General features: G+C 32.0%; 3 protein-coding genes and 1 pseudogene across 6 annotated transcripts; 2 read left to right on the top strand and 2 right to left on the bottom strand.

Moving 5' to 3' along the window:
- Positions 1–1,425: 1,425 nt before the first annotated feature.
- Positions 1,426–3,701, bottom strand: LOC104791295 (uncharacterized). Of its 4 annotated transcripts, none has more exons than XM_087453215.1 (7): positions 3,248–3,701; positions 2,621–3,111; positions 2,419–2,541; positions 2,192–2,330; positions 1,917–2,101; positions 1,780–1,816; positions 1,426–1,702 (listed from the first exon to the last, which is right to left on the bottom strand). In XM_087453215.1, exons 1-7 carry the CDS (start codon positions 3,588–3,590, stop codon positions 1,584–1,586), a joined length of 1,437 nt encoding a protein of 478 aa, XP_087309341.1. In that variant the 5' UTR covers positions 3,591–3,701; the 3' UTR covers positions 1,426–1,583. The 4 variants fall into 4 exon arrangements, with proteins under 4 accessions (XP_087309341.1, XP_087309340.1, XP_010515447.2 ...); XM_087453214.1 differs by having other exon boundaries at positions 1,917–2,104; positions 3,248–3,700; XM_010517145.3 differs by having other exon boundaries at positions 1,905–2,101; positions 3,248–3,700.
- A 38-nt stretch (positions 3,702–3,739) lies between these two features.
- Positions 3,740–6,079, top strand: LOC104791294 (ribonuclease MRP protein subunit POP4). The gene is made up of 8 exons (XM_010517143.3): positions 3,740–3,861; positions 4,220–4,468; positions 4,567–4,646; positions 4,735–4,997; positions 5,120–5,188; positions 5,306–5,364; positions 5,559–5,660; positions 5,751–6,079. The coding sequence occupies exons 2-8, from the start codon at positions 4,270–4,272 to the stop codon at positions 5,849–5,851; spliced, it is 873 nt and encodes a 290-aa protein (XP_010515445.2). The 5' UTR covers positions 3,740–3,861; positions 4,220–4,269; the 3' UTR covers positions 5,852–6,079.
- On the top strand, positions 6,066–8,268 carry LOC104699053 (putative methyltransferase PMT19; annotated as a pseudogene).
- A 2,510-nt stretch (positions 8,269–10,778) lies between these two features.
- Positions 10,779–12,247, bottom strand: LOC104699052 (putative F-box/LRR-repeat/kelch-repeat protein At1g11620). Its single transcript, XM_010414406.2, has one exon. The coding sequence runs from the start codon at positions 12,168–12,170 to the stop codon at positions 11,031–11,033; it is 1,140 nt and encodes a 379-aa protein (XP_010412708.2). The 5' UTR covers positions 12,171–12,247; the 3' UTR covers positions 10,779–11,030.
- Between the last annotated feature and the right edge of the window lie 3,547 nt (positions 12,248–15,794).

Raw genomic sequence — 15,794 nt, 5'->3', positions numbered from 1 at the left:
TATGAAATCGGGAAAAAAAAACAAAACACAAAAAATATAAATAAAATAAAATAAAAAATAATCTTGCGGCGTAGCGCAGATACTATTCTAGTGATTATAACAATAGAGAAATTTAATACAACTTAATATAGAATTTACAGCTGCGTCTAATTATTGTAACTTTTTGTAAAAAAATGTATTTTAAAATTTAAAAAATATAATAAAAATCTGAATAAATGAGAAAAACAGTTGCGACTTTTTGTAGTACTTTTTTGTAAAAAACTTGGTTTTTTTTATAACTCAAACAGTTGTATTTGTTCATTGCAGAGTTGTATATTTTTACTATATTTTATTCATATTTTTTTTTATCGCAACTTTTCATTCTAAGAGGTGTGTCTATTAAATAGTCATATCTTTTGAACTCTCTATATATTTGTCTCTTTATCAATAACTAACAAATCATTGTTTGTTGAAAACAAATTTTTCGTGTTATGTTAAATCTAAATAATTTGAATATTAATATCTAATATTCAATGTTATTCTATAATCTAAACAAAATTTTAGAAATGATTATAGTAATATAGAAATTTAATAAAACTTAATATAGAATTTCTAGTTGCGTCTATTTATCGTAAATTTTCGTTAAAACTATTTTAATATTTAAAATTAATTAAATTTTGTTTTTAAGAGTTGTGTATTTTAATTTTAATTTTTCGTTGATACAGTTTGAATATATTTTTAATTATAGTTATTTAATAGAAAATTATATTTACTCATTACAACCATTAGTTCAATATTCTCAGTTAAGTTCACTTTGTCATATTAATTTTTTTAATTGTAGCTCTTTACTATAATTTTTCAAAAAAATATCTTATATTTATAATATTTTAAACAATATGTTTTGCAAAGTTGCGTCTATTCTACATAAATTTTTTTGTTATAAGTTTTCATTTTGATGGTTGTGTTTTTAGTAAAGATGTATTCAAAATATTCTATTACATAAATAATTTCATAATATATAATTTTAAATTTTAATAATAATTTTTCTTCTTTCAAAAATACTTCCCTCGCAACATCGCTGATCACTGATTATGTAAACAACACATATTCCAAAATTGTTTCTCTGATTCTGTAGCAGCATAGAAAAATCTTTTGAATCTCTTGTAGTATACAACTGTTAATTAATGAGTTTTGAGCTTTTTATTTCCACATTGAAAGACACTACTACCATTGGCGATAAATACAAGTTGTAGCTATCATTGGCGATAAATACAAGTTATACAAGTAGACGGATTGGCCAGCCGCTTCACGAAAGTACTCTCCGGTTATTCATCCCGACAACACACGGCTCCACGAATTTGCTTCTCTGTTCTTGCCATAATCTTCATTTGTATTCATTTTTATTTTTTCTTCTAGTACAGACCTAATCGAGAGCTTGTTGTGAAATTTGTACCGGTGAGAGTGGCAAACCTTGCTCGGGTCTGCCCTTTTTGTTATATGCATATAATTTGATATATACACGTACAACAATTTTTCATTCACGGAACAGATAAAATATATTCATATTGTTCTCTCTTTTTAAATGTTTCTTGGCTACGTGTGTGTCATTCCAGAAAGACTTGGATTCTGTCGCCAGCAGAGTCTTTAAAATCTAACAAAAGTTTCCCTCCGACTTCATCGACTGCATTGTCCATCAATTGCTTCAAGTTCACGCCTCCTAAAGCTGCAAAATTTCAGGGTCTGTCAGTAACTACGCATAAGAAAACTGAAACAGAATAAATACTTGAGGTTTTGACTTACCTGGAACAATGTTGGTGACACCTTCCAAGAATCCAGCCTGGTCCAACCACAAGACAAGTTGTGCATCAGTTTAGATCAAAGTCGCACTTACCAGAATTTTGACGTCAGTTTGAAAATGGACTTACCGGAATTCTTACATCAAGTTTCTCAAACCCATCGCGTCCGATGATTTTGATCCGCAGAGATCGTGACCAGATCCTCGAAAAGGGGTTTCTTGGTTCATTATAAACCTCAGGTGTTATGACTTCAACAATCGGGTCCTCTCTCTGTTCTGGATCATCTTGAGCCTCCCGTTGATAACCATAGACGCTATTGCTGCTAGCTTCTTGAAAAGTAAAAACACAGATTTAGCTATTGATCTGATATTTCCCACCAAAGATGATACACAGGGCTGAAGATTTTCATGTCTCACCTCTATCTGATGAGAAGGTAGCGTACCGTCTCTCTTCCTCCTGGTATGTGTCAAAACCAAGAATCTCATCGATTTCTCCTAAAGACGCCATGCTTCCTGGCGGAGGAATTCGACCACCCTTAATTGCCAATAGAGCATCCTACAAAAGTTCCACATAGTTTTTATGTCTCTTTGCCAGCACGGTGAGATTACACACTACTATTGGCAGAAACAGAAAGATTTGTCACCTGCATTGCTTGAAGAGATACTCCAATCAATGAGAGTGGATATGCCACTAGCTTATACCCAATCTCTTCTAGCTCAAGCGGGTTTAGTATCGGAACCTTCCCTCCACTTTCTAGCATACTAGCCTACACAACAAATGTATCTTCATATCTACCGAGAGTATATGTATCAAGATAGAGAAAAGTAGTTTCCAAGTGAAGTTACCAATTTAGGAACTAGTGGATAGACATTGCAGAACGCTTTCATCTCTTCCCTAGAAACAAGAGAATCAATGGCGAGAACATCAGCTCCAGCATCTGTAAAAGCTCTTGCCCTAACCAACGATTCCTCTAAAGATATTGCTTCTCGGGAATCAGTTTGAGCTACAATCACAATGTCGGAATCACACTCTCTACGTGCATCAACCGCAGATTTAATACGCATCACAGCTTCCTCTCTAGAAACCACTCTTCTTCTCTCACTCACAGTATCGCCACTACAAACCTGATCATTGATGATAATTCCAGCAAAACCAGCTTTGATATATCCCTTAACGGTTCTCTTAACATTCATAGCATTACCGTATCCATTGCCACCGTCTCCAATCACCGGAATAGTAACAGATTGAGTAATTTGTTGACCTTGATCAAGCATTTCTCCGTAAGAGATAAGTCCTTTATCCGGCAAACCAAGCCTAGCCACTGAAATTGAGAACCCTATTGGCATAAACAGATATCAGCAAAAAAAAAAAAAAAAATCCTTTCTAATCTGATTCAGTGAAGCTGATAAAGCTTTGTAAAGTCTTGAACTTTAAGCAGAACACAACGGTAAAAGATCGAGTTCTACAATTACCAGAGGTGATACAGTAGGGAAATCCAGATTGCTCGATGAGTTTGGCACTAAGAGCATCGAAGCAACAAGGACCCTGAAGAACACCAGGGGATTGCATAATTTCCCTTAGCTTATTAGCCGGAGAAGATGGTGAATTCTCGTTTCCCGATGAATTGGAAACTGCGGTGGAGTTAACGGAGGCACGAAATCGTCTCGAGACAGAGATTGGTTTTGGAGATAATTCTCCGACGGAAGTGAAACACAAAGGTGTAAAAAGGTTAGAATCCGGAGGGAATAGGCTTGGTTTAGATTGTTTGTGAAGAATTCGAGGTGGAGAAGAGCTGCAAAAGCTTAGTGCCGCCATTAACGGATTTTGATCAAAATAACGAAATTGATTGATCAAAAAGGAGAGAAGAAGTTGGACAAAACCGAAACAGCTTTTAGGTGTGTAACAATAATCAGACCGAACCAGATTGAATCTCATATATATATATATATAAAAGACTAAACCATGTCACGTGAGTTTTTAGGGTTCACGTGATCATCTCCTATCTTCTTCAATTTCAATATCTTTCTGTACATCGGCCGACTTCTCCATCCTCTCTTCCTTTAAGCTCGCCGTGCATCATTGACTCGTAAGCATTTATATGATTTCCTGGGTTTCTTATTCTTATCTATATTTTAATTGCAGTTTGAGTATTCAAAATTTGAGCTTTATAGATTCTTAGTCTTTGGATTGTATTAAGTGAATTCGGGTGAAAAGTTCACATATTATTAGGCCGAGTGAATTAAGTAATGCACATCCAAAAACTAAGAAAGCTCAGTACTTATTTCAATATCCTTTAGCTCCTAATTCTATGGAACATACAACTTCGTAGATGAATTTTTGCCGCAAGATTTGTACTTTCATTCCCTGTTTTGTTTCTATTGCTGTTTCTAGGTTTGAGAGATTGAACAATTCTAATTAAGTTCTTCTTCTTCTCTCTTGTTTAGTTGCGTAATTTTGCGTATCAGTAATCAGATACAGGGAGTATCTGATTGCAATGGGTACAGAGACGGTTGTGCATGATCAGGCAAGATGGGCAATGGCAGCGATGGAACGAAGACTTGCTGTTGCAAAAGCTCAGCAACAACACAAGAATGAGAAAGACAAGAAGGGGACTTCCTATGTACAAGTCTCTTCGAAACAACCACTTCAAGCTGATTCACTACCTACTCCCCCAAAGACTTCAATTAAAAAAGGTTTGATGGTTCACTACAAACTCTTAATTTGGAGTTCAGTTACAAACTCATAAGCATGATTGTGATGGGATCATTTGTTTTTTTTTTTTTTTTTGTAGATCCAAAGGAGGATGATTATGTTGCATATACAAAATTGTCACATCCCGTTGATGAGAATTTGTTGGCAACCAATGTTAAGGTAAATTCAGATTCTTGATCAAACCACTGTCGTCTTCGTTACGATTTGAGATAAAGGTTGCTTATAGTGATTTTTCTTTGTAATTCAGTTTTCTAGTGCAAAGGGAACTATAGTCGACAAGGTTTTGCATAACCTCCTTCGAAGCGGTGACTCTGCTCAAAAGTACTTGCAAGGTACTAAAAGTGTGAAGCTGGACAACTGTATTCTCCTTGATAATTTTGTACAGTCGCGTCCTTCAGCCTCTGGTTCTAAAAAGGCATCACAGAAGGATTCAGAACGTTCTAAGACCCGTATGTCTATGAAGCGACTCAAGAAGTCTGGTGCTTTGCATATGCCTAAAGATCTCCAAAAGTGAGTTTCTAGTTTGCTGTCACAGAGATTTAACTGGCTCACCATGTGTATCTCGGACTATTATTTTGGTATTCTTAACAGACTTTAAATGTTTACTGGTTCACTTGTGTTTGGAGGTGCAGGTTTGATTTGTTTAAGCCAATGCATGGTATGTGGGAAAGTTACATGACACAACTCATCAAGGTGACCGGGTAAGCTACTTATCTGATTACCAAATACTAATTCATACTATGTGCTTGTTATACGAAACAAACCGAGGGGTCTGATATTAAGCTTGGTCATCATTGTTTACAATCTACCTTTTGCAGGAAGATTCAATTAGCCCCAACTCTTCTCTCAGCAGATCTTCATGGTGCTTTCATGTTTGGTAATCCTACATTCTTTCACAACTCTGTATCTGTTATACTAGGATTGATCTTTTGGCTCTCATTTTCATAATACAACTTCTTTGTACACTTAAGCACCAACGTAAAATTAGTCCATGATGTCAGTGAATTTATATATTTTCAAATTATACTTTGTTCCTCCTACTAATTCAGGAACCTGTATTACTTGTGACAGTTGCTGAGTGCAAGATGGCATCATTCATAGGTGTCCAAGGCATAATGGTGCGTGAGACATCCGAAACATTTGGAATAATCGCAAGAGATGACAAATTTCGAGGTATATATAAAAGCTTTTTCACCACTTATTTGTCAAAATGTTTTTCATCTTCCCAAGCCTAGCTCAGTTATTGTAATAAATCTGATACAGTTATACCTAAGAAGCGCTCTGTCTTCATCATCCAACTAGACTGCTGGAAAATTACATTACTTGGGGACAAGTTTACTTCAAGAGACAATATTGTTCGTTGATGCTACAATGAAGTTCTTGTCTTTTCTCTCATCCTCGTAATAGAAAGAGGCAACCAACCATTGATGACTAGAGAAGCATCCTAGTCTCACAAGATTTTGCTTTAGATCCTTATGTACCCTCCTATAAATATATTTCTTTAATCTTTAGATTTTTGTATGAATCCTCCTCTGTAAATATACTATTATTGTTAATACTACTTTTTATTATTAGAAAATGAGTGTCTGATACATCTGGGTGCCTCTAAGAAAGACAGGTAGAGTTGAAGATTCCAGGTCAGGAAACGAGATGAGTCTGTCTTCTTAACTTTAAGTACATGTAATAATACTTTCGCATCATTATCCTCTCTCTCTCTCAGTGGCTCTGAAATTATTGAAACCTAATTGCAATGAATCTATTGCAACAACAGTTACCAAAGCTCTGTCCTAAGTCCTAACCATCTATTCTTCCTTTTTACTCCAGTTTTATTTTTCTCTCTCTACTACATCCTCACCACTATCAGAACCATCACCATCTCTCCCCAAGATCCTCACCATCCTCCCCAGCTTCAAGTACCTTCCATTTCCATTACTCCTCCCTTCCAAAAACTTCAGAAACCCGATCACCACCACCACCATCATCATCATCACCTTACTTTCCACCATGTCCCAAAAACTTCACCAACTACTTGCCCTGCCACGATCCATCAACAGCACGAAAGTACAGCATTGAGAGACACTAAATGATGTTCTTAGAAGACTTTGTTGGATGAAGATTGCTGAAAGTTACCCGGTTGTCATATGGAGAAAGCCTTCTAATCATTTGCAGTGTAGACAAAGGCTACAAGCTCTTAAGTTTCCTGGATCATGATGCTGCATGGTGACCTTACTTTCTCCAAATCTTTACGTTTTCCTCTGCATCTTTAGAAGCTGAAGGTTGATTAAGTTGCATCTTTTGTGATAATAGGTACAAAGAGATGAAGCCGTGCATCACTCCTCTTGAAGATGTCAACGACACACACAAGACCGTTCTCAGAAACTGGCCGGCGAGACTAAACCACGCGCCTCAACGAATTAAAACCGGGTCGATACAGGGAACAACTATTGCCAGCTTCAAAGCTGACACTAACCTTTGGCAAAGAAGAGTTTTGTACTATGACACCAAGTTAAAGTTTCTCAGCAATGGGAAATACAGAAACATCATGGATATGAACGCTGGATTAGGCGGTTTCGCTGCAGCCTTGAACAAATATCCAATGTGGGTTATGAATGTGGTTCCATTTGATCTCAAACCAAATACACTCGGTGTTGTGTAAGATCGGGGTCTCATTGGAACTTACATGAACTGGTAAAACACTCAAAACATTCATATATCATCTAACTGGACCTTCTTATACTTCTTTTCGATTTTTTTCAGGTGTGAAGCTTTCTCTACATACCCTCGAACATATGATCTGATTCATGCCAATGGTGTATTCAGTTTGTACGTAGACAAGTAAGATCCGTCGGTCACTTGAAAACTCTGATATAAATAAAACCTCTATAAAAAATAAATAAATTAATTAATAAATATGATAAGACAATAGGATAATATTTTTGAAAATCTCCCATATTTTTTTTGAATTTCCTATGTAAAATATAATCCCAATAATATCGTAAATTAATTATCATGTAAATTGACATTTTATATATATATGTGCTGATATAATAGTGTATGCTTTAAAATTTTGATTTTTCTCCTAAAGCTCATATCTAGAAAACAACTGTTATGTTGTATTTTCAAACTATAATAATATAAAATACTTTATAACATTTCATAAAAATAGCTAATTTTTTTTTAATTTTTTTTATAGATATACATCATTTTCATTTTAATTGTTTTATAGGCTATTAAAATACAATAATTGATAGTATTACTCATAATTTGAATTTATTTATGTCATGAATATAATTGAATTTGTTTATAGTATTTGTAATTTCTTGTCAATAATATTTTCTAAATATTAAAAATTGAGTTTCAAAACCATAAAATGTATAACATGTCTAAAATTGTCTCAATTCATAATTTTAAAAAAATTAAAACAATTGTCTATAAACTAATAATAGTGTAAATTAATCATATTAATTTATCTCTATAAATTAAGAACAGGTCATAACATTATTAATTTATAGAAGTTTTACTGTACACATTTTGTAATCAAATGTATAATGATTCTTTTGTTGTTGTTTCTTATAGTAGATGTGACATTGTTGATATACTATCGGAGATGCAAAGGATTCTTAGACCAGAAGGTGCACTTATAATACAAGACCGTTTTGATGTTCTTATCAAAGTGAAGGCTATAATCGATCAAATGAGATGGAATGGAAGTATATATACAGACGAGAATAGTGGTTTTGATCATGGAACTATACTAATTGTAGACAATTCAGTTAAATAAAAACTCTTTTGGTATTATTATTACACTACTTAAAAATTTGTGAGATTTGTTAAATTTGGTTTAAATTGTACAATTTAAAAAGGTAATGAACATTTAGATGTTTTTACATTTTAATGGACATGGAGACAATTATATAATAAACTCATAACAATTTTAGATTTTATATTGTCCCCGCAAGAGTAGACAAAAGACTTGTGATGCAGTCCGTCTCTCTCCTACGGACACTACTAAGAAAGAGAGTACATTTATTAACAAGAGTCTGGTGACATTGGGAACGTCATGAGAAAGCTGAGTGAAGACCACCCTAGATAAGTTTTTTATTTTATTTTATTTGATTTCCATATGCTTTTGATTTGATATTTTTTGATGAAATTAGGGGTTAGGTATACAAACTGTAAATTAAGTTTGATATGAATTTATTTCAACAAGTTGCTATTCATTTTAGCATGTAATGTTGGGTCTGATTTAGACAAGGAACATATTTCCTAAGATAGAGAATATGTTTTCTAAGTGTGTATACCTAATAATCGTAGTATGAAACTCCAAATGTTGATGTAATTATAATGTATGCTTAGCGCATTTCTTACGTATATACAGTTATTTTAAAAGTTTTTGTTGTTGTTTTTTTGTTGGCGAATAATATATGTTATGAGTTTAGTAATGACTTCCAAATTTTGTATAGTACCTAATTAATATCCATATATGGTAAAAACGAGTCATAATAGTAAATTTACTAACTAAGTGAATGTGTTCCAAGGATATATATATATATATATATATTATGTTTACCAAGACCGAAATCATCGATTTTGTGATGAGCTAAACTGACTTGTTCCATAAGATTGGTTTTTGGTAATATATAGTGTTTAAGTGGTATTCTAATTAGACAAATGCTCTACTCGTTACAACTAAATGCTAGCTGATGAGTGAAACACGACGAACTTGACGGATTTGATCTAACTGGCTAACTGCTACGAGGTTTCAACCCTATATATGGATGACACTGATCGTGACCATTTAAAAATTGTGAATCCGTGGAGGTCATGCAAAACTTCAGGCTTTTAATATTTGGGTTTTGTTTTCTACCACAATATCCCCTACCAAACACCAATTTTTCTATTTAACTTCTTCCTTTGTTTTTGTTAAATCTATTTATAGCTCTTATATACATCATTCACATAAAATCTCTTGCTATCATAAAAAAAAAGCCCGGTAAAACATGTGAGAAAAAAGGTAAAAGAGTGAAGAGAATAGCTCACACAATTTATATCATCGAATTACTTTTAAAGTCATTTTGAAAAACGAAATCTTCAATAATTCCTTGAGGAATGAATGAGATGGAATGGGACTATATATACAGACGAGAACAGTGGTTTTGATCATGGAACTATACTAATTGTAGACAGTTTTGTTAAATAAAAATTCTTTATTACTAAAAAATTTTGTGAGACTTGTTAATTTTGGTTTAAATTGTACCATTTAAAACGTTAAGAGGAACATTTAGATGTTACTATAAATTAATGGACCCAGAGATAACTTAAATAGTAAAGTCGTAACGACGTTATTGTGACGGTGGCGTTTAGTCGGCTGCTTTGTGAAGGAAGACTCAAAGGAGTCTTAACGGCGTCTGATCTACTCGTAAGCTTCTTCGTTCGTTCAGGAATTGTGAGGATGAAGAGTCGGATAAGTTGAACAGATTGCCTTGGACTGATGCATCATCGGTATGTTTCTCTTGTTTCTACTTTACGCATTCACTTCTTATTATGATTTCTAGTCTCAGTTATGTTGACATTGCAAACAAGGCTATTGTTCATTCATTAACATTGTCCTTCTATGTTTCCTAGTATAAGATAATAACTAATAAATAATATATAATGCACAATGTAAAAGATTTATATACACTGTATATATGTAATTATGTAGTACCCAAACAAAATGTAAAGACATAGTTTTTTTTTCTTTTTCTAAAGACATAGTTAGTATGCACATAAGATATATGTACGGTATATCCACATAACGCATGCATGTACGCGTTCAAAATATTATATATATAGAATGCATATATACTAGACAATCTGTGAACAACACATAAAGTTGTAGACAATTGCAATCGTGTCTTCTTACATGTGAAGTGTGTATAGTGGGCGATGATAGATAATTAATGAAAACTTGTAAACCGATAGAAAAAAAAAAGAAAACAAAGAAAGTCTCGTCATATCACTCATTATTAGCTTAATCAAAAAGTTCGTACTAAAATGGTAGGTGATCCAAAGCCCAAAGGTTATAAAATCTTTCTTTGGAAAAATCATAACATTGTATACTTTTTTTGAAGACCAATCCAGTGAATTCTTCTCAAAGATACACTCGCCATTATTCTGATAGGCTACGGATAAATTAGGCCCAGGTGGAAGTATATGTTTTGTTAAAGATGGGGTTGTCAAAAATAGTTAAGAGCTGTTGTAGTTGTTAAAATATACGATCAATTTGTATACATGGCTCTAAACAATGACTATAAAAAAGCTTGAACTCATATTATAAACTAACAATAAAACACACAACAAAATACGAAGAACATATGAATTTAAAGGAAATACATTATCAGGGAGAACAATATGAAGAAAGCAACTAGAACATTCCAGGGGCAGGTATTAATTTTAAACAACGAGAAAGAGGAAATTTTCAAATGTTGGTGTGTGAAGATCGCGACGAGCATCACGGAAAATGGAACAATAGATAAGCGGAGTAACCAAAAGTAATAATAATTACAAAACTAACTTAGATCGTATTCTTTTCCGTTGGACTATCGGACTCTTGTTTTGTTTCGAAAACCCAGGAAGCCGAACTAGACTCGGGCGATACTTGCATGCAATAGAAACATAAAACCCCAAGTATGTTTCAATTTTCTGGAAGTCTTTCTTTCTCACAATGTAAATGTCTAGAAATCCTCTTTCACTGTTTATAGCAGATATGACAAGTTCATTATCCTTGACAACAAAATAAACTGCCGGCAAAACTATATGACGTTCATATAATACCGGAAGTTCTGGTATATCCACGGTCATCAACCTGGTCCAAGACATGATACAATCTTTCACCCATATGTTTATCTTCCTTGTTGTAGAACATTGGTGTAACAATGAAAGCCGATCTCCCTTAAAAATATCTAGTGCAATAAAATTATCCTCAACATACTTAAAAGGTAGATGATCCAAAGGTTCAAATCTTTCTTTGATAAAATCAAAACTTTGTATAAAAGCCGTATTGTCTTCTCGAAGACCAATCCAGTAAGGAGTTCCTCTCAAAGAGACACTCGCCAATGGTACTCTAAGGAACCAATCAAAACTAATGTCTATAGTCTTCCACATATTAGAGGTGAATTCGTAGACTTCAACCGTGGCACGTCTACCTTTGGAGTTACGAGGACATCGAAACCTTACGAGTTTGTAATCATAGATGCTTGATGATCGGCGTATGTATCCAAGGCCGTACGCTTCATCTAGCTCAAAAAATTCGCTGCAGTCACATTCGATCCATCTTGAAAGTTTTAATAATGGGTTCCAAACTAAAATTTGGTTGCTCAATACATAATACAATACACCGTCGCAGTGACCTATCTTATACACTTTAATGTATTGTTGCAACTTTTTTGGACGAATGTTTCCGACGGAAAGGTTTTGGAGCAGTATAAGTGTATTGTCTTTAATGTTCAGAGAAGTAATCTCACCAAAACAAGTCCCAATTAGAAAATGATGTTCACCATAGTGCTTCGCGAGGAACCTGTCCTCTACAAAGAGAGTGTTCCACTGCTTGCACACAGCTCTGAACCTTGCAAGAGATTTCATTGGAACTCTAGAGAGAACTTCCTCTTGCAAATCAGATGGAAGATCTATTGGCATCGTCATATTTTTTTACTTGTAGTGAAATGATTTACGACTGAATGGTTTCTAATTGATGATAACTAAACCCGATACACCCTTAAATAGAGACGACTACTTTGTAATGGGCACTAATTTAATACTTTTTTTTATCTATTATTATCTATATATATTTTGTGTTTCATATGAGTGTGACATCTTGCGTAATGATAATGTGTCTACCTAATAAAGTGTTAAACATTTATTTTTCATAAACATTTATATATTTTTAATATATTACTTACTATAGTTGACCTGTCTTGATTATCAAATCCAAGCTTTTTAAAAAATGGGATTAATAAACATAATTACTTGAATAAAATTTATTGATTTACTAATTATAATATTTATTTTGATACGTTTCCATAATTAACCATAAAATATCTTTTACTCTTTATGCTTTTTCTTTTGGGACTTTTGTGACATTGAATTTTATCTTCAATATTTCTAGATCTAACTTAATTCTAAAATCTATAAATTAAATATTAATGTTAAATTTTATAAAATATAGCCAGAAATCACATAGTTAGATTCTTATGTAAATCTTGGATCCTCTAACAGATCGATATGTGTAAAAGTTGTAATAAATGAGATTGTGACATGTGTGTTAGTTAATGTCAAGTTATGTCAATAATTTTTTTTTTTTTTTCACTACCAAAAAAAAATGTCAATAACTTTTTCAACTTTTTTTTCCTTCCCTGAACCACATAGAAAAGTTAATTAAAAAAACTTATTAACATAAATTAATTAAAACAGATATGCATATCTAATAAATTTTAACAAGCAACTCTAGAAAAAACTATACTCTCAATCTTTTCAACTGCTATTTTTAAAAATGGTAATGGTACTTGATGCAAATTTTTTATGGGCTTGATCGATAAATTTTTTTGTAAAGTTGAATCGAAGAGACCAAGTTTTGTATTGTGATTAGTGAAGTTGGCTCGATACTTTACTGATAGGCTTACTGACTTGTAGCATGGAGGGTTGGATGGTCACAAATCGATCCACTTTGAGAGGCCAGGATGGGAGTAATGTTTTACGAAATCTTTCCTCCAGTAATTCTATCTGTTGAATGGTTTAAGCTGGATGGTGCCCATACCTGACTGGCTTCCGAACATTTATCAGAAACTAGAAGCATATTCTCATCGACAGATAAGTCAAAGAACCTATTAGCTACAAATCTAATGCATCTTTCACCAGTGCTGAATATGATATTCCATGGAATTCTGTACTGAAAAAGAGGGATTCAAATCAGACATAGTTTAGAAGTTTAGATTGGTTGAATATAAGTATCTTTTTCGTTTTTTTGGGTATGTATGTATAATGTATTCACATGGCATACACTTCTCTTTTCCTTTCATTAATAAAAACAGTAACTAAGGCCTTGTTGAGTATGATCTTAATGCAAAAAGGACAACAACTATCTTTCTCATAAAGTTGTTAATATATGAGGTAAACACGCGTGAACCATTCAAACGGCAAACCTGGATTGTAATAAGGGTGCATGAAACTGAGTTACATAGTACTGTGTAATACATATGTAGCCTGAACGAATATTACATACCTGAAAGATACCAAATCCCTTACCTGACGAAAAAAGAAAACTGACAAAACACGAATCTCTTAATTACAATCTTCACTTACGTTATACAAAATAAAAATAAAAATTGTGCTTAATAAAATAATTAGTTTGTGACATGAAATTTTACTCTTTAAAAATGACAACAAGTGAACGAACCAATTCAATAAAGGATGTAGATGAAAGAGTGATGTACTTGAATCATGATGAATATGTTTTGGAAAAAAAAAAAAATCTTGATAAATAAAGAATATGATGGCACATTTTAGCAAATAAGTGCGGACTATGTCAACAATTTATATATATCTGGCAGGTTTGCTTTCACGCGTTTATATAATACAATAATATTAGTGGTGAGAGAAATGGTTGATTATTGTATAATATAAACGAATAATATTATTGTATTATAGAAACGAATAATAATATTATTTTGTTTAGTTTAGTCAAACGAATTAGTATATATATTTTTTATTTGGGATTTGATTATTGTTATATCGTTGATCATTTTTGCTTTCACAGGCATTTCCGAAATGTTGTTTCAAGAAACACCGTACCGAATTTGTGTACCTTCGATTATTAATTAGAAAAGAGGTTAGAGAACGTGTTACGTGGTAGCTATTTCCGTAGTATGATCATATTCTTACTAGATAGTGAGCCTCCGCAATTTTGGAGGGAACTCATTTTAATAAAATAGTTATTATAAAGTTTCTTTATTTTATTTATCTTTATTAGGTTATTTAATAATAAACTCAAAAAATAAAAAAATTTGAAACTTTCTTCAAATATTTATTGAAAAATATTCTTAAAACTAACTTTACCTTCACATGTAATGAAATAAATAACTAAAACTATAGATATATGATTAAAAACTCTTTAAGATTAAATACATAATGATTAATACTATAAACATATGATAGGTAATTGCATTTTTAAAATAAAATTTGATGTACTCAAATCCACATATCTAAATAAAAAAGAACATAAAGAAGAGTTGTAATGAAAATATGACGTTTTATAAAAGAAAATGTTGGACGGTTATAAATATAAACAATCATAATAGAAATATACGATAAAAACAAACCAAAAGTTTCAGTTGTTCGACAAATAACTTTAATTTAACTAAATGATAACAAACATTTATTTAATTATATTTTAGTATCATATACACAACCATAAATATCAAATTTTCCAAAAATTGCAACAGTTCAAAATAGAAATAGAAAGTATTAATGGTTCATCAAATAAATTAAATTTTCTGTGGTTTAATTAAAAGGTTGTAATAATTTATTTAAATTTAATTTTCTAATTAAAATCTAATAAATAATAATTTATGAAGATTTTATCCGAGTGATGTGATCTTAAATATTAAATATAGCAAATGTTGCAATGATTCAATTAAATAGGTTAGAATAATTTAGTTTAATATATTTTAATAAATAAAAATTCATAATTTATGAAGAATTAAACTCAGATTCTGAATATAATTAAAAATTATTTCTTCTGTCTCTAACAGATTGATGTTTTAATATTTTTTCTTGTTCCTAAAAAATTGATGTCGTACATTAAAAACCTAAAATAGTTTTTTTTACTATATAATTTTCTCCACATGGCATGTTATCTGAGGTTTATATTTTTTCTTTCTACCAAAAAGTAATTATAAATTAATTTATAGATAAAACTTTAACTTTTTCTTAATATATGTGAAATGGTCAAAACATCAATCTATTAGAGACAGTGGGAGTAGAACGATTCATAAAATAAATCAAAATTACAAAATTTCTCACAGTGATGAGAAGTCATTTTTACATCATTGTTAAAAATATGTATGTTGATAAATAATTTATAGAGTAGAGAATGACGTTGAAAGTTGAATTTCAAATTATTGTGATTCATCATATTATGAAGAGATTCAATTTTTTAAAGAGATGCAACCGTAGAAGTTTCTGTCAAAAAATATATACATAAAATATTTGATGAAAATGTATAACACAAAGATGCAACTGTTATTCACATTTATTCAGATTTATGAAAAA

This window comes from Camelina sativa, chromosome 6 (genome assembly GCF_030686135.1).
Source record: "Camelina sativa cultivar CO46 ecotype springtype chromosome 6, ASM3068613v1".
Taxonomy (NCBI): Eukaryota; Viridiplantae; Streptophyta; class Magnoliopsida; order Brassicales; family Brassicaceae; genus Camelina; species Camelina sativa.
The sequence above is the reverse complement of the archived record's forward strand: the minus strand, read 5'-3'. Positions and strand labels throughout refer to the sequence as shown.

Excerpts from the sequence above, each read along its gene's own strand:
- LOC104791295 (XM_010517144.3), bottom strand. The coding sequence starts at position 3,590 with ATGGCGGCACTAAGCTTTTGCAGCTCTTCTCCACCTCGAATTCTTCAC. Across the intron at positions 2,331-2,418 it reads TATCTCTTCAAGCAATGCAG|GATGCTCTATTGGCAATTAA; the intron begins GTGACAAATCTT and ends GAACTTTTGTAG. Across the intron at positions 2,105-2,191 it reads TACCTTCTCATCAGATAGAG|AAGCTAGCAGCAATAGCGTC; the intron begins GTGAGACATGAA and ends TTACTTTTCAAG.
- LOC104791294 (XM_010517143.3), top strand. The coding sequence starts at position 4,270 with ATGGGTACAGAGACGGTTGTGCATGATCAGGCAAGATGGGCAATGGCA. Across the intron at positions 4,647-4,734 it reads TGTTGGCAACCAATGTTAAG|TTTTCTAGTGCAAAGGGAAC; the intron begins GTAAATTCAGAT and ends TTTGTAATTCAG. Across the intron at positions 5,189-5,305 it reads CAACTCATCAAGGTGACCGG|GAAGATTCAATTAGCCCCAA; the intron begins GTAAGCTACTTA and ends TACCTTTTGCAG.
- LOC104699052 (XM_010414406.2), bottom strand. The coding sequence starts at position 12,170 with ATGACGATGCCAATAGATCTTCCATCTGATTTGCAAGAGGAAGTTCTC.